This window comes from Zootoca vivipara, chromosome 4, assembly GCF_963506605.1.
Source record: "Zootoca vivipara chromosome 4, rZooViv1.1, whole genome shotgun sequence".
Lineage (NCBI taxonomy): Eukaryota > Metazoa > Chordata > Lepidosauria > Squamata > Lacertidae > Zootoca > Zootoca vivipara.
In genome coordinates, this window is record NC_083279.1 from 49,497,437 (window position 1) to 49,525,322 (window position 27,886).

At 41.7% G+C, this 27,886-nt stretch overlaps 2 protein-coding genes across 6 annotated transcripts in view; one reads left to right on the forward strand and one right to left on the reverse strand.

The window, feature by feature from the left end:
- Positions 1-12,730, forward strand: part of ERG (ETS transcription factor ERG) — a 111,093-nt gene extending 98,363 nt beyond the window's left edge. The window contains exons 6-11 of one of the 5 annotated variants that reach the window (XM_035115087.2): positions 674-754; positions 3,883-3,954; positions 5,832-5,900; positions 6,603-6,656; positions 7,138-7,185; positions 8,067-12,729. In XM_035115087.2, coding sequence (XP_034970978.1) covers positions 674-754; positions 3,883-3,954; positions 5,832-5,900; positions 6,603-6,656; positions 7,138-7,185; positions 8,067-8,587 — 845 coding nt within the window. In that variant the 3' untranslated portion in view covers positions 8,588-12,729. Of the gene's footprint in view, positions 1-673; positions 755-3,882; positions 3,955-5,831; positions 5,901-6,599; positions 6,657-7,137; positions 7,186-8,066 lie in introns of all 5 variants that reach the window. The other 4 variants (XM_035115086.2, XM_035115088.2, XM_035115090.2 and 1 more) reach the window with 4 other exon arrangements.
- Positions 1-27,886, reverse strand: part of KCNJ15 (potassium inwardly rectifying channel subfamily J member 15) — a 110,909-nt gene that overhangs the window by 41,871 nt on the left and 41,152 nt on the right. The gene's annotated exons all lie outside the window — the stretch shown is intronic.

Genomic DNA, 27,886 nt, shown 5'->3' on the forward strand with positions numbered 1-27,886 from the left:
AATTCTTTAAGCAGACTTCAAATCAGGGAAATTTTAACCATTTTAGATATTATGAGAAAACAAAAAATCAGTTCAAACATAATCTATATAAAAAATTGTAATGTTTTTTCTGGTCACATGCATTTTCTTTTTCCATTACTGAAATGATCATTCTAAATGAGATCATATACTGTACATAATGATTTGAAAAGAAATTCCAGGCATGATTTTAAATGTGTGTGCACAAAGGAGCAGTTTATAAGACTCTCGCAGAAATAGGTCTTGTATGATGTTAGGGTGAACAAAAGAGTCCCCTAAATATAGATAAAATTAAACTTATAGGCAGCATTCAAAGATGAGAGGAGGAGAAAGCGAATTTGTTATCTGTGGTATAGACAATGTTGCATATCTGAATAATAAAATGTCAACGAACAAATTCTGTTTTTAAAAATCAGGCAGTGCAACACCAATATGACATTGTTTTTCACAGGCTTTCTAGTTGTCAGTATTTTCTAAAATATTCTTAATTAATGCCCTGCTTCCAGCATTATTATAAACCCACTCCCACAAAGAGCAGAATGAATTGATGGGTAGACTGACCAATAAACAATCCTATCAGGATAAAAGAAAATGGTTATTAAGCTAATTCTGAATATATATTTTTTAAATTTTGGTGTTGCTTTTTGTTTTGTAGCTCCTCTTCCACATTTGACTTCAGATGATGTTGATAAGGCCTTACAAAACTCTCCACGGTTAATGCATGCTAGAAATACAGGTAATGCTGTCACCACTCCCCTCCCTATAGGCCATTTTTTTTTAAAGTTCAGGTTATCTATGTGACAAATGCATGCTAACTGTAAATTAAGAAAGAAAGGCAGGGTTTAAGAGTGTAATATGCTTCCTAGTATTGATGGGAATTGCTTTCTCTCTCTCTCTCTTGCTCACACACAGACACACAGAAGCCATGCACAGATAAACCATTTAGGCTCAGATACAGCCATTAAGTTTATTTGGATGAAGCTCTTCATGAGTTCTCTTAGAAGGAAATATGGCATCTGAGAAAGAGAATATTCATGCACCTACATCCTTTTTATGTGGATGAACACACACATGCAAGCATTCAGATAAATACTCTCACTGTTGCTTCTCATCCCAAGAGTGAAACATAAAAAAGAAGAAGAGCAGACATGTGCAGCTCAGCTGTGCCATTTCCAGTGGGAGGTTGTATCTTTGGTCTCCCTTGCTAGGAAAAAAGCCCCCATGTTAGAGAAAAGAGCAGTAGCCTAGTCTGCTCCCTAATCTTCAAATTTTCTGTGTACGGGAGATCTGTATAAATCTATTATGCAATTGAACATCTTACTGAGAGAAGAGTGAAACAGGTCATCTGGACAAACAGCCATGGTGAACCTCTCAAGCACTTTTGAAAGCTTAGCCTGTATCCAAGCAGAGCATAATTTAAATGTATGGATCTGCATTCAGTGTCTTTGATCGACTGATGCAGGTCTGGTGGTTTGCTGTAGCGGAAGCATATGTGTGTGGTGTATTGAGCTGCCCATCCGAAAGAGGGCTCTTTTGAATGTGCCACACCATGTAGGGAATGCCCTTACTTAGGATGCCCCCCTTGCAACTGCACTGCCATCATTTCAGAGCCAGGTGAAAGATTTTTGGTTGTTTTTTTTAATTCTCCCAGGCCTTCTATGTATTTTCAGGCATTTATGCCACTATTAGTTTTTGGAGGTTTTGGCTCCCTCATTTGATATTTACTGATTCAATTTGTTGCATTGATGCTGTTTTTATTGATTTTTTAAATGATAAATCATTTTTATTTGTAGCTGATTGATAGCCTCCCTGAGATGTTAAAGTAAATATATCTTGCAAGAAACACTGAACTCCTCAATTGCCTATATCCTAAAGGATATAATGGAAGGAAAGTACAGGGAATCATGCTACACAGGAAGCTGCCTTAGAGAAAGTCAGACCAGTGGCCCACCCAGCTCAGTGCTGTATACACGGATGGGAGCAGCTTCCCAGGGTTTCACATAATAAGTATTTCCCAACCCTGCCTGGATTGAACCTGAGACCTTCTGCATGCAAAGCAGATACTCTGCCATTGAGCTATGGTCCTTCAATGAGCTATGGCACCGGTCTGTTCCCAAACCATGTTCATACTGATGTAAGGACAGGGAACAAGCACCAGGCAAGCAGCCCATCTCCCCACTCTTGCAGAAGACCAAGAAGCATGGAAGGAATAAGTGTTAGTCCTTCACTTTCTGTTCTCTCTTGTGCCAGTTTTGTGGTTTGAGTAAGGTACCAGGCCACAATTTGACCAGGATCTACTTTGTAGCTCAGCAGATCAGGTTATAACTTGGAGGGAAAGAAACTTCCCATTGGTTCTCTGTTTCTAGAAGTAAATTTGGTTCGTATTTGTGTTATAGGTAAGGAAACAAAATATGAAGCTCTTGAAATTGTGCATCAGAAGACAATGTAGATGTATGAAATTTTTGTATCTTTAATCTGATTAAATAAAAGTTTGGGATATCTCATTATCATGCCTGAGGGTTTTGATGACTTATAGTGACCAGAAATAACAACTCTATAAGGAATAGAAAGTTTATTCTTCTCTCTCGACAATGTTAGAAACTAATAGGGATTTTTCACTGTGATATTGTTGTTGTTACATCTACTGTATATCTTCCCTATCTTCCACAATGGAACTCAAGGCAATGTATGTGGGGTTTCCCGATGGTCCCAAATCTAGGCACTAATTAAAATGCTTGATACAATTTTAAATAAATTGATATCACAACCCCCCTCTTTTGCTGTACACAAATGTAATCTCAGAACAGAAAGGATGTGCCATTTGCCTCACTGCATCTTTTTTAAAGACTCAGCTACACATACCCCTGATTTTTAAAGTAATATGGGGAGCAAGCCCTGTTGTGCACTGCTGTTCTGAACTTCTGTTTTGTTATTAAATTTGTTGTTTTGTGGTTTTATTTTATAATTATAATTGCACACTGTACTTATTTTAATTGTAATATATTTGTAACCTGCCCTTGGGACCATTTGACAAAGGGTGGGCTATGAGAACATATACATATGCATAGGGATTTTCCAGTATCCCTCTTTGTTCATTTTATTTATTCAGTTTATAGCTCACTTTTCCTCCAAAAAGTTATGAGTACTGTATGTGATTCTTTCCCACTCCTCCTTTTTTTATCCCCATGACAACTCCGAGTGGAAGTGGGAATGATCTATTCAATGTTCCCATTAAATGGGATTTGAATCTGGGTCTCCATGGTCCTAGTCCAAAACTGAAACCACCACACTGTACATTCTACATGTAAAAGGAATAGTAAGGAGTTTGTATGTTCCTTCCAACTCTACTTTCTTGTTCTTCACCTATTAGAATATTAATTTATCCAAGTCCCTTTGACCCTGAAAAAAGTTTACCTTGGGTACAGCAGTTGTACGTATTAAGTGATGGTTCTGTGGCTATATATGGCTTACCAGGCTTCCTCATTCTCTCTGAGAATAACCAGATCATAGTGAGTTACTTCATGCAATAACTAGGGATATGCAGGGTGGGGGAAATAATTGATATGCCTGGTAAACCTAACACTGACTTCCACAAAGACTGAATAAAAACAAAACAAAGCAAAAAAGCTTCTAATTAAATCAGTTGAAAGGTTACTACAGTGTCTTCTAATTGGAAAATATGAATATGTTTTCCTTTCCCCTCCTTGATTTTCTTTCAATGTACTGTCCTGATTTCAGCTGAATACCTGATAGATCAGATGCTTTATCATAGTCCACCTCCAATGCACATATAGTCATAAGTTTTATTCCAATACATATTGAAATGCAAAGTTATCCTTCTTTCTGTTTCCTTCTTGTATCTAGGAGGTGCAGCTTTTATCTTCCCGAACACTTCAGTTTATCCTGAAACAGCACAAAGAATTACCACCAGGCCAGGTATGCAAATACACCATCCTATTCTCTCTCTCTCTCTCTCTCTCTCTCTCTCTCTCTCTCTCTCTCTCTCTCTCTCTCTCTCTCTCTCTCTTTCTCTCTTTTTAAAGTGCTGCAGTCTGGCTGGCTGATCTTCTTCATACCCTGCTCTTTCCTCTTACACAGAAAACTAGTACTAGATATAAGACCATATATAATTGTATAGAAGATGCCTCAATTATAAGTGTTTGGGCATCTGATTGAGCATGTAAATGCTGTTATCTGTGGACAGGAGGCAGAGGTGCACAAACAAACCCTACCCCTGGTGTCTCCATGCATGTTGGCCACCCATGGCCAGTTTTTATTAAACAGGGAGGTTCTGCAGGAGGTGCTTACTCACATGAGTAGAATGTCTGGCCCAATCAGGGACTGGTTCCCAATCATGCAGAAAGTTTTATTTTAAGGTTTGGGTTAAAATAGCCACAGGTGTTGGATAGCCCAAGGCCATAAAAACACTAGACAGGAATAGAAGGAGAACATGTTTTAGCACTGTTTGTGAACCTTTGTGCACGTACTGGGGGGGCGGGATCCATCTCCAATCTAGCAAGTGCTATTATACTACCAACCTTCCTGTATGCTTGTGATACATGGACCACTTATAAACACCATCTCCAACTCCTTGAAAGATTCAATCAATGGTGTCTCAGAATTTTTTTACATATCACTTGGGAAGACAGGCAAACTAATGCCAGTGTAGTGGAAGAAGCAAAAATCACCAGTGTCGAAGCAGTGATTCTTCAATATCAACTTCGTTGGACTGATCATATTGTTTGGATGCCTGATTATCGTCTTCCAAAGCAACTACTCTATTCTGAACTTAAAAATGGAAAACATGCTGGTGGTCAACAAAAGGGGTTTAAAGACTCTCTCAAAGCAAATCTTTAAAAATGTAGTGTAAACACTGGCAATTGGGAAACACTGGCCTGTGAGTGCTCCAATTGGATTTTCTTTACCAAAGGTTCATGGACTTTGAAGACGCTCAAACTCAGGGCGAAAAGGAGAATCATGTTAAGAGGAAGGCACGCCTGGTAACCCTTCATCTTGATCAACTCCTGCCCAGAAACCTATGTCCCCACTGCAGAAGGACGTGTGGATCTAGAATTGGCCTCCACAGTCACTTACAGACTCACTGTTAAGACTGTGTTCATGGAAAACAATCTTACTCGGCTATGAGTGATCACCAGAGAAGAAGAAGAATGTATTTAGTTGCTGCAAGAAATTCTACCATGCAAACCTATACATGTTTGTAATGTAGGAAAGGAAGAAAAGATTCATCTGTTGGCAATGGCATATTTTTAATTCATAACTATGAGCAAGATGTGTGTGAACATAAAGAATTTTGAAGCTTCTTAAGAATAGCATAGGAGCCAACTCCTAGGGGCTGAGAGGGCTTTGCCCCTCCCCCCAATAAAAGGCGATGAGCCTACAAACCCTACCCCTCATTCGAATGGTGTGCATGCACCGTGTCATGTGATTATGTGGGGCAGGCCTTACCGGGGGGGCCCCAGGACATATATACAGAGCCTGCAGCTCCCTAGATGCTGATACCCATCATTCCCAACTATGAACCAATGCTGGCTGGGACTTCTGGAAATTGGAATTGGAATCCAACAACATCTGGAGGGCCACCGGCTCCGCATATGAGATCATTTTGCAGAGTGGCGATTAGACAGATCATTGCAGGAGTGATTTTGATTTTAGATTTCCTGCAGTGCAACTATCGACTACTGTGTGTTGAATAGTTGTCATCAGGAAAATTACTCATTTCAGAAACAAACATACATGGAGAAATTTGACCTTTGATAGTTCTTTCTCTCTCGCACAATTTCTTTTTTACCCAGATATACCTTATGAACAGGCCAGGAGGTCAGCCTGGACAAGCCACAGTCATCCTACTCCCCAGTCAAAAGGTAAAGTATCTTCTTTTTCTTTCATAACAGATAACATTGCCTGGAAATGCCATAGCTGCTTGAGAAGAATTTTGTTCTGGCAATTAAATTTCAGGTGCAAACCAGATTATTGAAGACCTTATATAAACAGGTTCAAATGATAGTTCATTTGTTTGCTGTTTGGACTTTGGCCTGATTAGAGAATGAAATATCCATAGCAATTATGTGAATCCCTCTTTAGCATCCATAGTATAATATGTAACTGTGAATAGGGATGTGATTTCATATGCTATAACCTGGGTGTTTACTGTTTGTTTGATCTTCATCTGATCCTGGTCCATACCTTGTTGTTTTCCATGACTTTGCAGCTGCTTCATTTTATTATACTATGACTTTAGAAAACTTCATAGTTGTTTTTGTATCATATTATGTGGGGGGGGTTGTGTGTGTGTGTGTGTGTGTGTGTGTGTGAGAGAGAGAGAGAGAGAGAGAGAGAGAGAGAGAGAGAGAGAGAGAGAGAGAGAGAGAGAGAGACTGTCTGAAATGTTGAGTAGGGCAAAAGTGGGGACAAGTTGGTTAGTTGGAGGGGTGGGGAAGTTGATAGGGAATGCAATTACAAAGTATTGGGATTTCAACTTTCTTGATAGGGACTCAGGTTCTACAAACAAAAGCCACTCACTGTCTTGATATGGGCACTCAGTTGTGTTTTTCCCCCCCTAGCAGCCCAAGCATCATCCTCAACAGTGCCCAAAACAGAAGACCAGCGCCCTCAGTTAGGTATGTCTACCTGCAGCTATTCCCCACTGGTATAAATCCCCTAAAGGGGCCATTCTGGGGTGTGGGGGGGATGGGAAAGGGCAAAAAGAGACTTATACCTATTCCAAACCACTTTCAGCTCAGTCACATGGTATAAGGCAAACTCATCCAAGTCCCATCTGAACTTAGTTTAGAATAGGGGTAACTTGAGCTTTCTTATAAGTTACACCAACTTTCTATAGATAAGATTGTTCTGCCAGGGGCAGCTCTATCTATCTTTAGCCAGTCAATATAATTCAAGATTAGTTTTGCATTGTAATATAGTTTAAGCATATATTTCTTTTAATCAATAAAAAAAATCCCTTATTTTTGCAAAATATGCCAAAGCTGTTTAACCAGATTCTGATTATACACTTTACTGTATAACCTATATTTGAAAAAGCTTTCTTAATATCTTTACAGCATTTTGGTTTATGTCTCTCTCTTTTTAACCTTTCTTTAGATCCCTACCAAATTCTTGGCCCAACCAGCAGCCGTCTTGCAAATCCAGGTAGGAAAAATTGTACTGCATTAGGATGTTTATCTAGAAAATTCATATAGCAAAGCATGTGGAAATTTATTGCACACCAGCGTGGTAGAAATACATCAGGGATGTGAAACCTTTAGCCCTCCAGATGCTGTTGGATTCCAACTCCCATCAGTCAATTGCTAAGGGTGATGGGAAATATAGGCAAGCAACATCTGGGTGGCTACAGACTCTACAAAACAGATATTGTATTCTTCTTTATTTCCTTTTTAAAGACCATTAGATCCTCACAACATATTACATCATCATAGAAACATAATGTATTGTTACTGATAGATGAAGCTGGCCTTAATTAATTGACTGAAATCTAACAGGATCAAATAGGGAAATAGAGGCATCTAAGAAGGTAATCACACCCATGTCACTGCTTGAAAGAGGTTTGCAACATAACATGTTGGCTGCTGCTTGAGAAAAAGAAGTAGATTCATATAAGCAGTAACCTGGTGCCTTAGATCATTAAAACCTAACGGTAGCAACAAAATCTAATTGTATCTTGCACTGGTAAAAGATGCTAAGCAACCCTAACACTATTGCTATTTATTATTATTATTATTATTATTATTATTATTATTATTATTATTATTATTATTATTATATCCAGTGATTGGCTGTGTTGATCTTACTGTGCAGAATTTGTTCAGATTTCTCTGGTCTTCAGAAGTAAGGAAAACAGTATATTATAACATGGCCTACAGAACCTGGTTAAATGTTCCAGTTTGATATGGGTTGATGAGCAGTCCTTCAAATACTTTCTCACCGGAATCTGGCACAGCTGAAAATGCAAAGCTAATTGTTTTCCAGCTATTACTCAATTCATGTTTCCTATTTTTTCCTCCTGCCCACAGGAAGTGGGCAGATACAGCTATGGCAGTTCTTGCTGGAGCTTCTGTCAGACAGCTCCAATTCCAATTGTATCACCTGGGAGGGCACAAATGGAGAGTTCAAGATGACTGACCCTGATGAAGTAGCCCGACGTTGGGGGGAGAGGAAGAGCAAACCCAACATGAACTATGACAAGCTCAGCCGTGCTCTCCGTTACTACTACGACAAAAATATAATGACTAAAGTCCACGGTAAGCGTTATGCCTACAAGTTTGACTTCCATGGGATTGCTCAAGCTCTCCAGCCACATCCTCCAGAATCATCCATGTACAAATATCCATCAGACCTGCCCTACATGAGCTCCTACCATGCACATCCCCAGAAAATGAACTTTGTTGCTCCCCATGCTCCAGCTTTGCCTGTCACTTCCTCCAACTTTTTTGCCGGACCCACTCCCTACTGGAATTCACCAGCTGGAAGTATATATCCTAACACTAGGCTCCCGGCCACCCACATGCCTTCTCACCTTGGCACTTACTACTAAAGGAAGAAACAAAACAATAAGAGGACATTTCTCCAAGGAATACAATTCATTGTAATGAATTTTATTGGAGGATATGAGCAAAAAGTGCCTAAAAGACATGACAAGGTTGACTGGGACCGAAAAAATGCCATATACAAATGCTTTTTTAAATAAAAATTTAAAAAAAAACGGATTACAGGAGAGTGTTAAAGAAGTTTAAAGATGCTATTATGTAAAATGTATGTTGACATTGAACTTACACATCAAACAAGGAAATACTGTTCTAGGTAGAAAAGTATGTAATGACAAACTATAAAATGGGTTTCAGGAAAAGTTTATAAGCTTTTGTTTCACAATTGATATGCTAATGCATATCGGGACTCTACTACAGCAATATAAGGCTAATTCTGTTACAGACTAGGATACAGTATATGCATTAAAAAACTACCCGCATTTTTTTTTAAAAAAACCAAACAAACCTACAGAACAGTGTCATAAATATTTGTTTTTCAGTGCAGCGGTTTCAGCTGGGGTGAACTTAAATACATTCCATTATTAAGAGGGAGGGATCAGCTATTTCAAAACTGTGAAGACAATGCAAGCTTTACGATTCCTTGACAGTGTTAAAGAGCTCTGAGCCAAATATTGGGACTGAGAATGTGCTGAAGGGCAAGTGTGTGATTGTAGACAAAAGGGCACATCACACCAGGAAGTCCTCTAGTGCAAGTTCTACTAAAATGAACTGGACCTGCACAAGAGCCCCTGGGTTGGATACATGAAGTGGAAAGGGGTAAAAGAAGGAATTAGTCATAAGAGTGAAGGAGAAGACATATCCTGTAGATATAAGGGGAACTGAAAACTGGACAGTGTTTGAACTATGAAGAATTACTTGTTTGGACTTGAGAAATATTCTGTTGACTATTATGCCATTTCCAGTATTATCAAAGAAAAGACTTGATTTTTTATTAAGTCTAAGAAGGGGAAAGTTGTAGTATCAGAGTATGCATCTCTTTATAAAATGTAAAACTGGAATTGTCTGATATTTAAAAGTGACGCTTAGGACCTCATTCTTCTAAGGGGAATTTGTTTTCTACTGGTTGAAGGTAAGAGACAATCCCCAGTTGCCAAAGTCTGAAATCATATAGATATTTTTGTTAGGCAGCGCCAGTTTTTCTTTTCCGAGTCGCGAACGCTGTGCGTTTGTCAGAATGAAATATACAAGTCAACGTTATTTTTTCCTTTTTATATAATAATTATATAACTTATGCATTTATACACTACGAGTTGATCTCGGCCAACCAAAGACACAGAAAGGGACAATCAGAAATATTGTGGCCTTGAATTTTAACTCTGTATGCTTCATGTTTACATTATGAACTTAACTAGTACTTAGAAAGCAGAATGTATGTAATAAAATAAGCTTGGCCTAGCATGGCAATTCAGATTGACACTGTAGTCTGCATTTTTGTGACTTTGGTGCCAGCTATGTTTTGTTCAAAATGCAATTTACTTTTTTATTATCTTCAAAAGTGTTATAAATGTGGGCAGTCTTGGAAAAGCTTACATAGTAAAGCAGGCATAGGCAAACTCAGCCCTCCAGATGTTTTGGGACTACAACTCCCATCATCCCTGACCACTGGTCCTGTTAGCTAGGGATGGTGGGAGTTGTAGTCCCAAAACATCTGGAGAGCTGAGTTTACCCATGCCTGTGCTAAAGGACAAGGAAAAGGGGGCACATTACCATATTGGCCTGAAGATAAGCCTCAGTTTTTTCCAAATTCTGACTGTGAAAAGTTAAAGTGCATCCTAAATCTGTGACCTTACAAAAATGGTTTTTATAGTATCGCTGCTCAAACAGACATATGGTAAAACGTAATGGGTGTGAGTGCCTGTAGAATTTTAAGGGAGCAGCTTATATTTGGGTATTGTCTCTCTCTCCCCCCTTGAATTTTAAAGGTGTGGCTTATATTTGGGTGCAGCTTATATTCGGGCCAATACGGTAATTGTTGATTCATTTTCCATGCAGTCCAGCTGTAGCAGTATTGAATGCAATTCAGCAGGTCAGAGGTTTGGATTGACAGATGTTCTAAAAAGGAATAATGTTATTTGTCATCTGCTTTTATTATTGAGTTTAGACCTAGAAACACTACTAGTGCTAGAAAATTTCTTCATGTCCAAATCAAAAAGAGTGCTATGAGCTTGTGCTCATCAGCAGTCCTTAGCCAGAGAATCAGTGTCTGATGTTCCACTGTAGCATATCACCTAGGGCAACTTATTGAGTTGATTGATTAAGTTGAATTGCAACTTATTAACAAACTTAAAACCATGAAGAGACCTGGTCTGAATAGAGACATTGGGTTCTTTTCTCATTATACATGATAAAGCTATTTTTAGCCATCTCACCCCTTGCTTTCCCCTGTAAGACCAATTGCAGTCGTTAACAGTCGTCAACAGGTTTACCACTCCTATCAGCCAATCACCCATTCCCACCACCCTTCTGAGTAATACCCCTCCCCACCCTCTGACTATACATAAGGGTCTGGTGACTTCTGTATCAGTATATCTGAAGAAGTGTGCATGCACATGAAAGCTCATACCAATGACAAACTTAGTTGGCCCCTAAGGTGCTACTGGAAGGAATTTTCTAGTTTTGTTTCGACTACAGCAGACCAACACGGCAGACCAACACCTACCTGTAACTAGAACCTAGGGCAGCAAATCAAGAGAAAGGGAGAAACCAGGACCATTTCAGCAAGGAACTGTTCTAGACTAAATATAGAAACAGACTCAGCACTAATTATTCTTTCTTTAATGAATATGGATACATTATCTGAAGCCACTGAGCATTCAAATCCTAAGGGTGGAATTAGATGGTACAGAGAATGCATGGCTGCCCTCACAACAAGCAGACCCACAACAAAGCATGGGGGAAAGTGTTCTGTGGTGTCATTGCTCTCTCGAGTTTCCCCACTCCATTTCATTAACTGCTGATTGCAACCATTGGGAAACTTTGAATGTGATGATATCATGTTGTCTATTTTGTTTTACTGGACATTATCAGGGAAAAGGGAACAAAGGAGTCAGGCTCCTTCTGAAAACAACCAGCCATGCATTCATATGTCAATTTCCATACTAGAGAACCAAAATACTTTTGAATCAGAACACTACACACACACACACACACACACACACACACACACACACACACCGCACACACACCGCACACCTGCTTCTTAACCTCCTTGTTCCTAAACCATCTTTCTTGCCTCTCACCAATAGTATACAACCTCCTCTGTTCCAAATCCTCATTTTTTTAATATAAAAAATTATTTGCCTAAACCAGCTAATAGGAAGGAACCAGCCAGTAGAAGGAAGGTTTTAAAGGGACCAAATATATTATTAACTGTCATTTCTTTTACTGAGTTTAAAACTTGAAAATTTGCGATATTGAACCAATCTTTCAACCATCTCTTGAAATATTAGAATGTGCAATGTGCACTGTATCATCATGCTTAACTAATGAAGAAATTCAGTTATTCATGTTTAAAATTCAACAAGCAACAGGCTTTAATCAGGATGTTTAAATTAAATTTAGACCAGAATTCTCTCTACATGTGGGACTTGCATCTGATATTTGTGAGTGCTATTAGAATTTGGAAAGCCAGGTGATAGCTCCTTCTCTTGCTTTCCCACTGAAATGACACAGTCCTACCTGAACTTCAGCTTTGTGTAAACCTAATTCAACAGCATTGGTTCATGTTTCACCTTCTGCATTAAGAGCTAATTTTGTACTTATTCTGGCCCTATAGTTCCTCAGTTTCAAAGCCTATTAGCTTTGTATTGTATCTTATTAAAATGAATGGATGGAGAATTTGCCTGGACATTCATGGCCGAGAGGGCAATCCTATACCTGCTTATTCAGAATTAAGCCCCATTGAGTTACTTGCTCCCAGGTAAGTATGTAGGCTGGCAGCTTAATTGCTTCTGTTACCTTTAAATTGCATCTTAATATGACAGCATTATGTTACTAAGAATTGTGCTGAAACTTTTCACTGTACCAAAATGCTTTTTCTAAAGAAAATAAATAAATTGCTTTCTGTTTGTTTTGTTTTTAAAAAAAACCCTGACATTTTAAATAGCTAATCTTATGAAACTTGAAATCTAAATATTAATAATCCAGGAGCCTCCCTATTTTAAATTTCTTTCAGTATAATCCTATACACAACTCCTGAGAAGTTCCATTGAATTCATTGAGGATAATTCCCATTTCAGTGGATATACCATAGGACTGCAGCCTTACTCTCTTTTTATTTTACTTGAGAATGGATACATTTTGAAGGGAAGTTTTGCTAATTTAATTTGCTTGTGGAAAAGAGATATATACCAGCACATTCATTTTTGGAAGTGGAGCTCTAAAGATCCTCTTGTGTTTCCCTCCTTCAGACTGCTTTGTTATATTGTTCCCTTTTGTTGTTGTTTAGTCGTGTCCGACTCTTCGTGACCCCATGGACCATAGCACGCCAGGCACTCCTGTCTTGCACTGCCTCCCGCAGTTTGGTCAAACTCATGTTCGTAGCTTCGAGAACACTGTCCAACCATCTCGTCCTCTGTCGTCCCCTTCTCCTAGTGCCCTCCATCTTTCCCAACATCAGGGTCTTTTCCAAGGATTCTTCTCTTCTCATGAGGTGGCCAAAGTATTGGAGCCTCAGCTTCACGGTCTGTTCCCTTTTGGAGTCCTATAAAAGAACTTTTTGCCTCTCCTCCTGGCCATATTAATGGCCAGAGTTCCATTTCATTCTGCTGCCATGGCTCTAGCCTTGCAATGGGTCCCTCCCACTGCCAAGCATGCAACCTGCCACAGCCATGTGTTATACGAGGTACCTAAGAGCCCGTATAGAGTCCTTATGTAGGTTCTCTATCAGTAGGAGAAAATAACAGAGGCCCACCAGAGAATATTGAGAAGCAAAGCAGCTAGTAAGCATGATCTTTATTAAACTGTTGCAACAGGGTTCCCCACTCACCCCACACAGAGAGGGGGGAGAGGAACCCAGAACATTGGTGTGCAAGCTACTATAAAGACATTTGAAAATTGCCTCCCTTGTAGCTCAAGACCACCCCCCAAAACATCATACAGACATCACTGAAGGGGCGGTCTACAGCAGAAAACCTGTCTGCCAGGATACCTGATAATGGTCACTGATTGCTTTACCTGGGCATCCTGGCCATTCTTTTGTAATGGTAAATACTTTAGTTCCTGAATCCGGGTCACAGGCTCTCACCCTATTCATACACAGATACACCCTTAGGATATGTGAGCAAAGAGACAATGGGGAAGCTTTCCCATTTCCTTCCTCCTTGCAGAGAAACATTTGAGGTCAAATTGGGAGAGTCAAAATCATGGCTTGGCAAACTAAGGGCCGCAGGCCAGATCTAAATCTGGCTCGCAGACGGTCCGGGAATTGCCGCATGGATCGCCAGCGCGTGGATCAACAGCGCGCACATTCTTTCCCTCTCCCCCCTCTCCCTCACACTGTGGTGGTGGCAACGGCACCTCCTCCTGGCTTCTCCCCACCCTGCCTAGAGGAGGAAAGGGGGCCAGCCCCTCTCCGGAGCCCTTTCACACACCGCTCATTGTCCCTCATTCATATATATTTTTTCAAAATATAGTCTCCCCCCCCCCAAGGTCTGAGGGACAGAGGCCCCGGCCCCCTGCTGAAAATGTTTGATGACCCCTGGTCAAAATGGTTTCAGGATTGTTCTCCTGTACTATTTCAGGCACGTAGTTTACATACTTATGTAATGTGTTTGCCGTGTAAATTTATGAATGTATGATTTGTATATAGGAGACCTTAGAATTCCTATAACACGTACCATTGCACATCTTCTGTCAGACCTTGTAGAATGGGCAGCTGGAAGATGCCTCAAGCTGAACATTGAGAAACAGGGACTGCAGGGTGAAGGTAAGAGAGTTGAGGGAAAGCTCTGGGGCTGATGAAGGGGAAGAAAAAAGAGGACTCGCATAAACTGTCTGCAACATCATTTGTTTTAGGTTGTTAATAAACCTTTGGCTATTATCACCCTCAGAACATATTTGCATTGCTGCTTGACCTACACTGCACAGTGCCTGTCTCATTTATTTTGATGATGGGTCTCATAACTTTGCTACTACGTTTTGAAGCTGATCATGTTTGAGAGTGACTCTCCAATCAAATTAAATTTGGGGTCAGGGCTGTTATCAGGAGTCAGCATGGTCATGGCCATACTGGGATCCACTACTGAGCCCTAGAAACCATCCCCTGACAAACATTGCTGCTACTACTTCTTACTGTTGCTGTATGTTCACCTGCCCTCTCCAAGTGTGCAAGCAGCGGTGAGAACAAGGAAGAGGAGGGACATTAAAATGTCTCCATGAAAATACTTAGGCTAGAGCACCATATTGGGCCAAATATAAGCCACACTTTTTTCTTTCTTTTTTCCAAATTCCGATTGTGTATATTTTGCAAACAAAGTTCCTTGATATAATACATTTTATGACTTACTTTCACTAATTTACTCATTTTTATGCACACTTCCCACCAATATGCACATTTCTTTACAGATTTCTTGGTTGGAGAACCAAATCACAAAATTTGGTGAAGTACAGTGGTACCTCGGTTTACAAACACAATTGGTTCCGGAAGTCTGTACTTAACCTGAAGCGTACTTAACCTGAAGCGAACTTTCCCACTGAAAGTAATGGAAGGTGGATTAATCCATTCCAGACAGGTCCGCAGAGTACTTAAACTGAAAATACTCAAACCGAGGCATACTTAAACCGAGGTATGACTGTATGAATTTTGAAGCATAGCAGTGTTTTAGAAAGTGTGAACTATGTAGGTTCACATTAAAATCTTAACCGGACTGGGCTTTTAGTTGTTATAGGAAAATCCTTGGGCTCACTTGGATTACCGAACAAAGACACCAGCCAGGGATATAGGACCAAAACAGCAGCCTGTAGGCCTGATCTTTATTTTAAAGGACTGTTGCAACAGGGCTTCCACTCACCACATGGAAGAAGCAGGAAGAAGCCCAGAAGCCCAGGGATGCTTCCTCTTTTATAAGTTTTCTCTTTTCCCATATACACCTTTGGTGAAGCATCATGCTTACATCATACATATGTCACAAATGGGGAGGGGTCTCTGGCAGAAACGGGTTCATTAGGTTATGCCCCAAACCCTCTCTTGCCCTCCACCTTATCCCCATCAAGTGATACAAAGAAAATACTTACAGTGGTACCTCGCAAGACGAAATTAATTCGTTCCACGAGTCGTTTCGTGTTGCGATAATTTCGTCTTGCAAAGCGCGGTTTCCTATAGCAATGCATTGAAATTTAATTAATGCGTTCCTATGGGGGGAAAAGAAGCGCAAAAAGGAGAGGCGCTGACACACCCGCCATGGCCGGAAGTCTTCAAGGCTCTGGGGAGGGGGAAGCAAGAGGAGGGCCAGGGGTCTCCTCCCGCTGCAGCCTCCACTCCTTCAGCTGCCGCCGCTGTTCCCACCAGCCCGCCGGGAAGGAGCCGCAGAGGCCATCATGGCTGCCGAGGAGGGCAAGGACGGAGCTGCGGAGGCCACCGAGGAGGGCAAGGCTGGAGCCATGGAGGCTGCCATGAGCGCCGCACCACTGCAGGAGGCAGAAGCGGTGGCTGTGGACGTCAGCGGCGGAGTCCTAAAGGTAAGCGGCGGCGGCGGCAGCTTCCCTTCCCCTCGCAAGGCTGCTTCGTCTTGTGAAGCATGGCCATAGACGGCTTCATTTTACGAGTCGTCCAAAAAAAAATCGCAAAACGCTTTCGTTTTGCTATTTTTTCATTGCACGAGGCGTTCGTCTTGCGGGGTACCACTGTACAAGTTCCTGGGTTTCCTGGTCAGGTAATCACACCTCTTTATCCTTAATCCGTTCTTAGGTTTGCTATTGTCCATGTGATGACTATCTGTCTGACACCCACCTGCCAAGATACCAGGGATTATATCTTGTGCAAGAGGCTGCCGAGTACATGTTCTCAGGCTTGAGGGATTATGGCTGCCCACATCCTAGACTCCCCGCCCTTGGTAGCCATTCCTTTCCTGAACAGAACAAAGTTGGAATGGTGCAAATCCATACTGGAGCGATTTTATATGACTTTCTAAAGTTTTCCCAATGAGCCAGTAATATGCAGCAAAGGCCCTTTGAATAGAGATAGGGGGAAACTGTGATGACATGTTTTGTGGGGACATTTGCAGGAGTGATTGTGTTGATTTTGGTAGTCGGGGTGTGTGTGTATGATGTCTGCTGGAGGAACACCCCCCCAAAAAAACCTTTACATAAATCCCTGTAACATAGTGTTCCAGCTCCAGCTCTCTAAAATTACCAGCTGAAATCAGACATGCACCTAGCATGAGAAAATGTTTAGGTGCTTACTGAAAACATTTTGTTTTAAAAGATTTTCCCTGAGGTGCAACCCAATCATTTATGGAAGTTCCAGTGTATATTTGGTGAAATTGTTTCATTGTTTCTAGAGTTTTTTATGAATGTTTTTTTTTATTGTTTTAGGGTTTGCTGGAAGTATTTTTATTGTTCTTAGAGCTTGTAATTTGGTGTTTTATTCTGTTTTTACTGTTTTATGCTATGCAGCAGTCTATAAATTTGTATGAAAATAAAAACATCACCCCCTTCCCTACTCAGCATTGAAGAGAATGTAGGCATCCTTAGTTGCAGAAAACGCGTTGAGAGCAGAGATTTGAGCAGGGAAGATAATGTGGAATTACATCTTACTGTTGTCTGCATCTTTATTTCTAAGTAATATAGTGGTACCTTGGTTCTCAAACTTGAAATTTTTTTTATTAAGTCTTACATTTTTATCATCAACATTTCAATCAAATAACGAAAAATGTCGTTCTTTTCAGCATACCTGCATGCTGGACGCATTCTCTTAGCATTTGTGTATTTCTTTCTAGGAAGAATTCCACAGAAGGCTCCGGATTAGTGAGGAAGAGGGGACCTAGGTGTACCTCTCTCTACTCACCAGTTCCAACTCACAAAGTATCCTTCAGGCCAGCTCCGTCTTTCAGAAGCTCCACCACAGTGCACAACACCCCACAAGGCCTTGTGCTAAACCACCCATCTAAAGAGATCCAAACACTTTCCCTTTTGAGCCTGAGGGGAGCATTGTAAAGCTACTTGAGCATGACAGCTGAATATGGCTTTGGACTGCTTCCGGCATTCACCTACCGTACCTGATGAAGCTGCCTTCAGGGTAGAAGTGAATAATGACTATTGGCTGCCTTATTACAAGGCTCTTGCCACCTGCTTGGCTGCTCTCTATCATTAGGGATGGGGCAAGATGCCCTCAGAAGTGTGTGCACTGCCATCTGCTTATAGGGAGAATAGTTCATTGGTCCCTAGGTGTGCAGGTAGGATAAAATGCATTTCCTTCCCTCCCTCCCCCCAGTTTTAAACTGTTGAAGACATAGTTGCATCCTGGAACCCGGAACTGTCTCCATCTTCTGCCTCACCTTCTTCTCATTGCTATGGATAGAGCTAAATAGGCATGCTGAGACTCTTCCTTACATAGCTGCCAAGATTATTCCATTGACATGTGGGCAGTCCTGATGGATGCTGTGCCCTCGCATTGATTTGACCTTTCTAAGAGTAATTCTCAGAAGCGCTTGAGGAACGCTCGTAGCTCAGAGGGCAAAGCGCATGGCTTGCATGTTGGAGTCTCAAATTCAACCCCGACATCTCAATGCAGGCAATAGACACCACCAAGCAAACAAATGCTGAGTAATCAGATTTATTATCTGGAAGCTTCTGATGATATGATGGTGCTGTGGGGTAGAAATCTGCTGGGATGAGATCTAACCCCCTAATAAATTTCATACCTGAGTGTACACACAATCTCTCCAGAACCATTACTTAGGGTGAACAGTGGTAGACCTTCATTTTGGAGGCCACTTTGCAACCAGCAACAAGGTCGGTGTAACCCCTGTTCTCTTCTTCAGTGGGGCTGTTCTACGACAGAAAAAGCAAAGTCAACCTAAATCAGGGAAAGCTTTGGACTCTTAAGCAAAAATTATTCTTCAAGCTGATTTGTCTAAATTATCCACTGTTGTCACCACTTTTCCCAGACACAGGACTGTTTCCTTCACTGCTTCATGGTTCTAAGAAAAAAAGTGAAAAGTATTCTTGAAAGTGTGGTTGTCTGTTTGCTGCCATTCTTGTAAACAAAAAGAAGAAAATGTATAGATTTTGTTTGGACAGAATATGACATTTGTGTTACTGTGTTACTGACTGTTAAACTTTGGGATTGTTGAAAGATATACAACAAAAAATCAATCAGAGTTGTGCTAGACTCTAGAGGCAAACTCGGCCCTCCAGATGTTTTGGGACTACAACTCCCATCATCCCTGACCACTGGTCCTGTTAGGTAGGGATGGCGGGAGTTGTAGTCCCAAAACATCTGGAGGGCCGAGTTTGCCTATGCCTGCTCTAGAGTCCACTAGACCCAAAAAAATTAAACAATATGGACTCAAGTTGTTTCTGGGGCCCCTCCAGAATTAGGGTCCCTTAAGCTGAAGCTTCATTTGTTTCATAGTAGATCCGTCCTGAGGGTGAATATGGGTTTCAAATATATGGAAGCACTGGGGCTCCACTTCTGTGTTTGCAAGAGAGAGGGTCTTTAGAATTAATGATATTGGAATCGGCAGGCACAAGCAGTTGACTTATCCCAGGTCTGATTAGCTGTCCTTCATTAACACCCCTGACAGGCCGCAGCTCTCCCATATCTCAGGCAGAACTCACCCCCAAAACCTTTTACCTGATCCTTTTAACCAAAGAAGCTGGGGGTTGAATAATGAACCTTCTGCAGGCAAGTACAGTAATGTGTTCTAATGGACAGTGAATGGGCCTGTGCTTTCTCCCCTAAATTTAGGGTTGCCAGACTCAGTAGAGGACAGGACTTCTGTGCCTTTAATTGCCCTGCTCTCTTTTGAGTCTGGAAACCTTAAAGAGAAACCAGCAGACCCTTTGCTTGGAAATTAAACAAAAGGTCTGCTGGTTTTTCTTTAAGGTTTCCAGACTCAAAAGAGAGCAGGGCAATTAAAGGCACAGAAGTCCTGTCCTCTATTGAGTCTGGCAACCCTACCTAAATTGCTTTCTTCAGTTTATATGACAGAAAGTCCCTCCAAACCAGCCATGCTTCTCACGCCTTTGTTCTGGGGTGGGGGGGGGCTTCCTAAAGTCTTCTGCTCAGCACATTATAAATATTATAAACCATTGCCAGTGATATGGTGCATTAAATTAAACTGTCTATGGATATTCCACTTTATGCCAACAGATGGCACTAGAATTCACCAGGAAAAAGACTGAAGATCTTTTGTGTGGAACAAATTCATTTTTATGCATCTCTTCAGCTCCCTTCTTATTTACTTACTTTAGCTCCTGCAATTCATGCAACCAAATAGTTCAGCTGAGTACAATTTATTTGTTTAAAACTATGTTGCTGCGAAACATGGTTCACCATGGGCGGGAAATGTATCCAATAATATGTCTCCCCTGCCCTGCCACAATCACTAACTTGACCTGGATCAACAGGCTTTCAGTTGCTACCTACTCATTCATTTTCAATCCTGGCATATGCGTGAATCATTTTCAAATTCTATTATAACAACCTATAAGTTCACATGAAGCAATTGGATTTGTGGCAGCCCAGTGTCCTCAGGAAAAGTATGTAGGAAAGCAAATATCCCTTGGCTTTTTCTTTCTTTCTTTCTTTCTTTCTTTCTTTCTTTCTTTCTTTCTTTCTTTCTTTCATGCCCCAGCACCACTAATTTATGCCATGAAACTGTTTCTGGACTGGTGATGACTCTTCCTGAGTAAGTGACCCGATTGTAACCAAACACCAAGTATTGCCCAATCACAAGGCATCAGTTGCTGATGTGGTCATCAAATTGCATATGAATCACTTAGATTTTCCTGGAAAGCCTCTGCAAAAATCCCCAGATATACCCAATACCCATATCATTAGAGGCAGGAATAACTCAATCAATCAATCTCCTTTATTGGCATAGAAAAGTGCGTCGTATACATGGATCAGAACCTGACACAGTTAATGAAACATAGTAGGAGATACTTTAGGATAAAACTGGCCAGACATTGTGAGGTACGAAAATGTCTCTTAGGACCTATGATGACGTTATTTCATAGTGTCACTCAAAAATCTTGCTCGAGCCATGAACTTTACAGCGAGCAACCGCACCGCTGGCGATTATTCATCTTTGGCAGGAATAACTAATACAATATGGATACAAAAAGCAGCTCGCCTGAAGAAATGTGAAGCCTGCAAAATTTCAAAAACAAACATATACTTATCTGTCCCTGCCACCCACCCCACAAACATTGACTCTGCCTAGCTCTTGTTTTGAAGTGTTTTATTACAGGATTTAAATCTTTGCAGGCTTCCATGATTTCCTATTAAGCATTTGATAATTCAGCAGGAGACACTCCCTAGGGGACTCAGCTAGACTGGTAAAGAAAAAGCAATTTATATGCATTGTACATGCGATATAACATTATGCTGCCAGATGGCAATGTAGAGTCCAGTTTTTCTCTACCTGTTTTCCCTCTTTAAATTTACAACACTTTAAACTGAGACGCTTATTTGATTTGTCTGGATCCAGCCCATGATAGGTTAGTAACTCTAGTGATGTAGTATCATGTATTGTACAGTATATAGAGCATCACTGTCATTTGTAGAAAGTATAATATTTACACTCTGTAAAGTATAATTTTTATATATTTTTCATTTCTTTCAATGGAACACCCTGAGCATAAACAACTTTAGCCAGCTTGGGGCAATTATATTTTTATTTACTGTACAGAGCTCTGAATTAAATTGGACCCAATCCAGCCAAAGTTATCCATGCTGTGAATGTCTCATTTAAACAAACAAATGATGCAAGTTTATCACAAACCCCTTTGCTTTCATTGAGACTTTCAGCACAAGTCCATGCATGTCTACTCAGAAGCAACTCCCATTGAGTTTAATGGGGCCTACAGACAAGTGAGTAGTACAGGATTCATAATGACAAACTTCATCTGGATCGGGACCTTTTAATGTATGTGTGTGTTAAAAAATAAACACTAGGTGGTGCTTTGAATTAGAACATTAGTTCTCAATTCTGGAGTCCTGCATTAGAGCCCATTTCAAAATGAACACGGATTACCACAGCACCTGTCCCTGGTTTTAAGATATACAGTGGTACCTCGACTTACGAAGACGATCCGTTCCGCGGCCGTCTTCGTAAGTCGAGGTTTTCGGATGTTGAAGCGTGCGGTTGTCGACTTCGGAAGTCGAAACCTTCGGAAGTCGAAGCGTTCGGATGTCGAGGTATGACTGTAGTCCCTTATTCTGATTCATCTCAGCTTTAGAGAACATAATCCCTTATATACCCTGCCAAAGATACCAGAATCCCACTCCACAGCAACTCAGGGCAGGGCTTTCAGTGTGGTTGCCCCTGTTCTGTGAAATACCATATCATTCCTATAGATATAAGGGCTCGCTATCTGTACTCTCCAGAAACAATCGAGGACATTTTTCTTCTGACAGGCTTTCTCAGCTGCCAAGGCCTTTAATTTTTTTGGGGGGGGGGTTGTTTGTTTTAAATGTATCTGCTGTTTTTTGTTTGTTTAAACTGTTGTGGGATTTTATTTTATTTTTGCTGTTTTTATTGTACATTGCCTTGAGATGCATGTGTGGAAGGCAATTAACTCATTAATATAATCATCAGTAAAATGAGGTGTTGCTCTTCACATCTCCCACCCCACCCCTCTTCCTGTGTCCCCTCCCACTTTGGGCCCAAGTTGTTTAGGACTTTGTGAATTAACACAAGAAGCTTGAAGCAAGAAGCAAATTGGCAACCACAGCAGCTCTCTCAGCAGTGGATTAATACGTTCCCAATAATCTGCTTCTGTGAGCAGTGTGGTTGTTGTCAGGGATGATGAAAGTCCAAAATTTCTGAAGAGCTTCGCGATGGCTACCCTTGTGTAGACTATACAGAGCAAGGCAGATCAATGGTCTGGACCAAAATGGTTCAGCCAGTTCAGCCAGTTCAGCCAGTTCTTGTGTCTTTCTGCCAGCAGAGGGGATGTTTTAACATGACCTCATGGGGTTCATTGCCAAGGCAATGTTGATACAATAGCACCAAATGGGCCAATTGTTAGTGTTGGCCTTGGCCATCTATCAGAGAATAGGGGTATTTTTTATCCCACAGATTGTCTGCCCTGCACGTTTGCAAAGTAAAAATACTATTTAGTAAGTGGAGTTCTTCCCAAACTGCCTATAGTTGTTAGTTCAAATTATGTCATTGCCTGCCTACCAGAGGGATTGGACACATTCCAATTTGCCTATAAAATGAAAAGATCAACTGAGGATGCCGTGGCGATTGCCTTCCATGCTGTTCTTGGACATTTGGAGCAGCGGGGGAGCTATGCCAGACTGCTTTTTGTAGATTTCAGCTCGACATTTAATACCATTCTACCGTGATGTCTGGTGTCTAAATTGGGAAATCTGGGGCTCCCACTATCACTCTGTGGGTGGACATTGGACTTCCTGTCAGATCGCTCCCAGAGGGTCCTGTTGCGCCCTTACACCTCTAATATGCTTAGGGCTAACACAGGAACACCACAGGGATGTGTGCTTAGTACGCTCCTTTATACTCTCTATACGTATGATTGTGTCGCTGCTCACCCTAGTAATAGGGTTGTCAAATTTGCAGATGACACAACCGTGATCGGGCTCATCTCTTATAAGGAGGGGGAAACGGACTATAGAGATGAGGTGGAGCGGCTGACAGAGTGGTGCAGAGTTAATAACTTGCTCATAAATGCAAAGAAAACAAAGGAGCTTGTGGTGGACTTTAGGAGACAGAAGAACGAGGTCCAGCCACTTTTGATTGACGGAATCTGTGCAGAGCGTGTAACAACGTTTTGATTTCTAGGCATTGAGCGACAGGAGGATCTGTCCTGGAGTGTTAATACAAGGGGGCTTATGAAGAAGGCGCAGCAGAGACTGTACTTTTTGAGAATTCTAAGGAAAAACCATCTTCCACAGAAAGCTGCTGCTTGCCTTCTATCACTGTGCCATACAGAGCGTGCTCACGTACGGTTTATGTGTGTGGTATGGAAGCTGTACTTCTCAGGATAGAGCAGGGCTGTGTAGAATTATTAAAACAGCAGAGAGTTATTGGCTGCTCACTCTCCACCTTAGAATAAATCTATACCACCAGGTTCCATAGAAAAGCACTAGACATATCAAGAGATCCAACGCACCCTGGTCACCATTTCTTTGAGCTCCTGCCATCGGGACGGAGATACAGAACAATGCAGGCAAGAACGAGCCGTCTCAAGAACAGTTTCTTCTCTAGAGAGATTTTGGCCTTAAATGGAAAGTCTGGACTTTGAAGTCATCTTATTTTACTTGTTATATTGTATCGTATTGCATTGTTTTAATTAGTGTTTTGTAGTAATTTTGGATTATGTGGAATATCTGAGCTTTATCTGAGTGGATGTGGTAACTGAGTAATTTCGTTGTTCCCACAAGGGGACAATGACAATAAAGATTATCTTATCTTATCTTAGGATAAAAGCTACCAGTTTGATCCTCCAAAACAGCAAATGTAAGCCTAATTGGCATCCTGATGTTCAACTGTAAGACTTCTGGCAGAGTCGCTGTCTCTGCAATGCCAGGACAACAACATGTTTTATGGTGCTCTGTTGCTGTTGCAGATGATTTATTTGAGTGGTTTTCAAGTGTCTACATTCAGCAAATGTAGTGTATGTGGTATATGAGGGTTTAGGGGGGAGTAGTACCTCTGGTGAGGGACAATGTCATGCTGGGATAGTTTGCCCACCTTTGTTCCCCACCCTGCACTCTGCTCTTACCTGTGGCTCCTAGAAGCTGTCAGCATGTGACAGTGGCCACACTCCGGGAACGGCTTCAACTGGTGGGTCATAATCCCTTGGGGCGTTAGGGACTTCCCATGGATGCAAAGATAGGCTCTGGCAGATTGAGTGGATGAGAACGATAGGGGGTCCAATGGTCAAGAAGGTGGATTCTGGACATGTTGTAGAGGGAAGTGAAGGACAGGTGGGGCTCATCAACCTCAGGAGCCCATCTAGGAGAAGGAAAACTCTTCTCCTAAACCTCTGCTGACCTTCTTCAGGAGAAGAAATGGCTAAGGAGCAAAGCCTCCACAAATCCGGAGTGGAGTCCCTAAGACGGTTGGATGGTGCCTTGAATGCCTCCTTCTGGCAACTCCTACAGCCAAGCTGGTGCCAAACATGTTGCTCTGCTCTGCTTTGGACCACATCAGCGAGGCTGGGAGTGGGGTCTTGTTGTCTGGGCAGACCAGGACCTCCATACACATTGCCCAGGCTTGTGCCCCGGTGAGGTGCTGCTAATGCAGTGGTTTGACTTCGCCCCCAGAGGCACACTCCATGGTCTCTCGAGATAGACAGATGCCCACAACAACATCCAATGAACTATTTCCACATCAGCTTGGGAACGTTACATCTATTATAGACTGGAAAGGGATCTTAAGCATATTCTAGAGCAAGGGTGGCTAACCTCTGCCCCTCCAGATGCAGTTTGACTGCTTCTCCCATCATCACTGACCATTGGCCACTCTGGCTGGGCTGGTGGGAGCTGAAATCCAATGAAATCTGGTTGATACCACATTGGCTACCCCTGGTCTATACTGACTGACAATGGTTCTCCAGGTTTCTAGTCTTTTCTAGCCCTAAAGGAGAAATGAACCTGGCTCTTCCAACAGGCAAAGTATGGCTCTGCCAGCTGCCACTCTTCACTGGTGGCCCAAACACTGTGATAATCAAAATAACATTGATCCAACTCAGCTATGGTAGTATATTAAAAGGGTAGGTGGAATAGTGAGCAGTTCTGGATCAATGCGTCCCATATGTCAGGCATATGATCTTGCTTTAATTAAGACAGCACAAGTTCCATACAGATCAAATGCTAGTATGTGTTCCTACGTTAGTACTGTACTTTTGGAAAGTACACTCTTGGAAATTTTGTTGCAAACAAGCACCATATGTGGCTGGTTGGAAGTAGTGGAGATTGGGGAAAGAGAAAAGACACAATGTACACAAAAAGGCATACCGTAGTCTTAGAAGTCCCAAGCATTTTCCTAGAGAGGAGGATGGCTTTCAAGGTGTGCAGTGGCTCCTGGAGCCAACATCCAAGAGGTTATGGTGAGATCACTAAATCAAATCAGCCTATGAAAACTTCCTTGTGCTACTTCTTGTGTTGCTGTCAGGCAGACCAACAGTAACACTGATTAAAGGCATGACAACAACAGCTTCAGTGCAACCAATTCATATTTGTATGCTTTGAGAATGGAAAACAGCAAAGGAGTGAGAACACAGTGCACCTCTAGACTATACCAGAGTCTACAACACATCAAGAGCTGGTGCCACCACTGGGGGCGGGGGGGGGGGAAGCACCAAAGCAACCCCAAAACCTGATAATTCAGACATCTCTCCAGCTCAAAACATTTCCAGCTACTCTTTCAAATTATACTTAATCCTTTGATGCGTACCTCTTGGTATGTATCATTTAAACCTCTTTTGTTATGTATGTTTCTAGTTATTACACACACACACACACACACACACACACACACACACACACACAACCTTTACTCATTATGGACCACTGTTGTTCTGCACAATTGTGACATAAAACAATTTGAGGGGTTTTTTGGGGGGGGAGCAAGAGCAAAAGGAAGAGGGGGACCTCAAACAGGGGCTTCAATTGCATTGATTAAATCTTCATGTTTTGCAGTTTCTTGGAAAATAGGAGGCTACTTCATATCATTAGTTCACCTTACTTACTGTCATCTTCCTACCTAGAATTAAACCAGGAATCTTTGGCATGCAAGATGTGTGCTTTGCGGTGGAGCTCTGGCCATTCTTCAACAGCAGAAATGTATTTTTGCAGTAATTAGTTTCATTGAGAGTGCCAGTGTGGTGTAGTGGTTAAAGTGTAGGACTAAGACCTGGGGGACCACGGTTCAAATTCCTACGCAACCATGAAGCTCACTGTGTGTCCTTTGGTCTGTCATTGCTACTCAGCCTAATGATGGTGTTGTGGGTATTAAATAAGGAGGGGGGAAACCACGTAGGCCACCTTGAGCTCCATGGGAAAAAGATGGGATAAAAAATGCAAGAAATAAATAAACTTTGCAGGCAGGCTATCTGAGATCATATCTATATTATTTCATAGGAGCATGATTTATTCAAAACTTTCTGGTTTTGTACTCAATGTGTACATGTAACAGACACAGTTGTCCAGGACGTGGGTGGTGCTGTGGTCTAAACCACTGGGCTTCTTGGGCTTGCCGATCGGAAGGTTGGCAGTTCAAATCCCCATGATGGGGTGAGTTCCCATTGCTCTGTCCCAGCTCCTGCCAACCTAGCAGTTCGAAAGCACACCAGTGCAAGTAGATAAATAGGTACTGATGCGACAGGAAGGTAAACAGTGTTTCCATGCGCTCTGGTTTCTGTCACAGTGTTCCATTGCACCAGAAGCAGTTTAGTCATGGTGGCCACATGACCTGGAAAGCTGTCTGTGGACAAATGCCAGCTCCCTCAGCCTGAAAAGCAAGATGAGTGCCGGATCCCCATAGTCACCTTTGACTGGACTTAACCATCCAGGGGTCCTTTACCTTTACCTTTTTACCGGGACTGCATGGAAACACGTTTTCACAAGATGCAGTTGTCTGTACCAGTGAAGAAATATTTGACTAGGAAGAGTTGGAGGCTGATACCTGTTTGTGGGTCTTGCTGGTCCTCTCCCAAACACACAGCAGTAGCAGGCTGCCCTGCAGAGATTTCAGCCAAAACTCACATGCAGGCTGACACGATGGGCACTCAATGAGCAAGTCAACGTTTTATTTGCTTACTTTCTCCCCCCACCCCCACTGCCCTCCAGCTGGGGTAATTTTAGATTCTAGAGGAAATGTAAAGAAAACAAGCAAAGGAAATGTTGGGAAAGTAGCTGCTCCTCATCTAGAGCCATTTGAAACTCAAAACTTATGCAGTTTTGCCAGACCGTAGAAACAGAATGGTAGAGATGTAAGAGCTGGAAGGAACTTGGGTGATCTTATCCAGGCCTCTGCAGAAGCAGAAATTGTATCTAATAGCTTATCTTGTCATATGAATATTTATTTATTGCATTTGTACATTTTTAGCACCTCTTGCCTCCAGTCTGCTTAGAGTGGTGTACATGC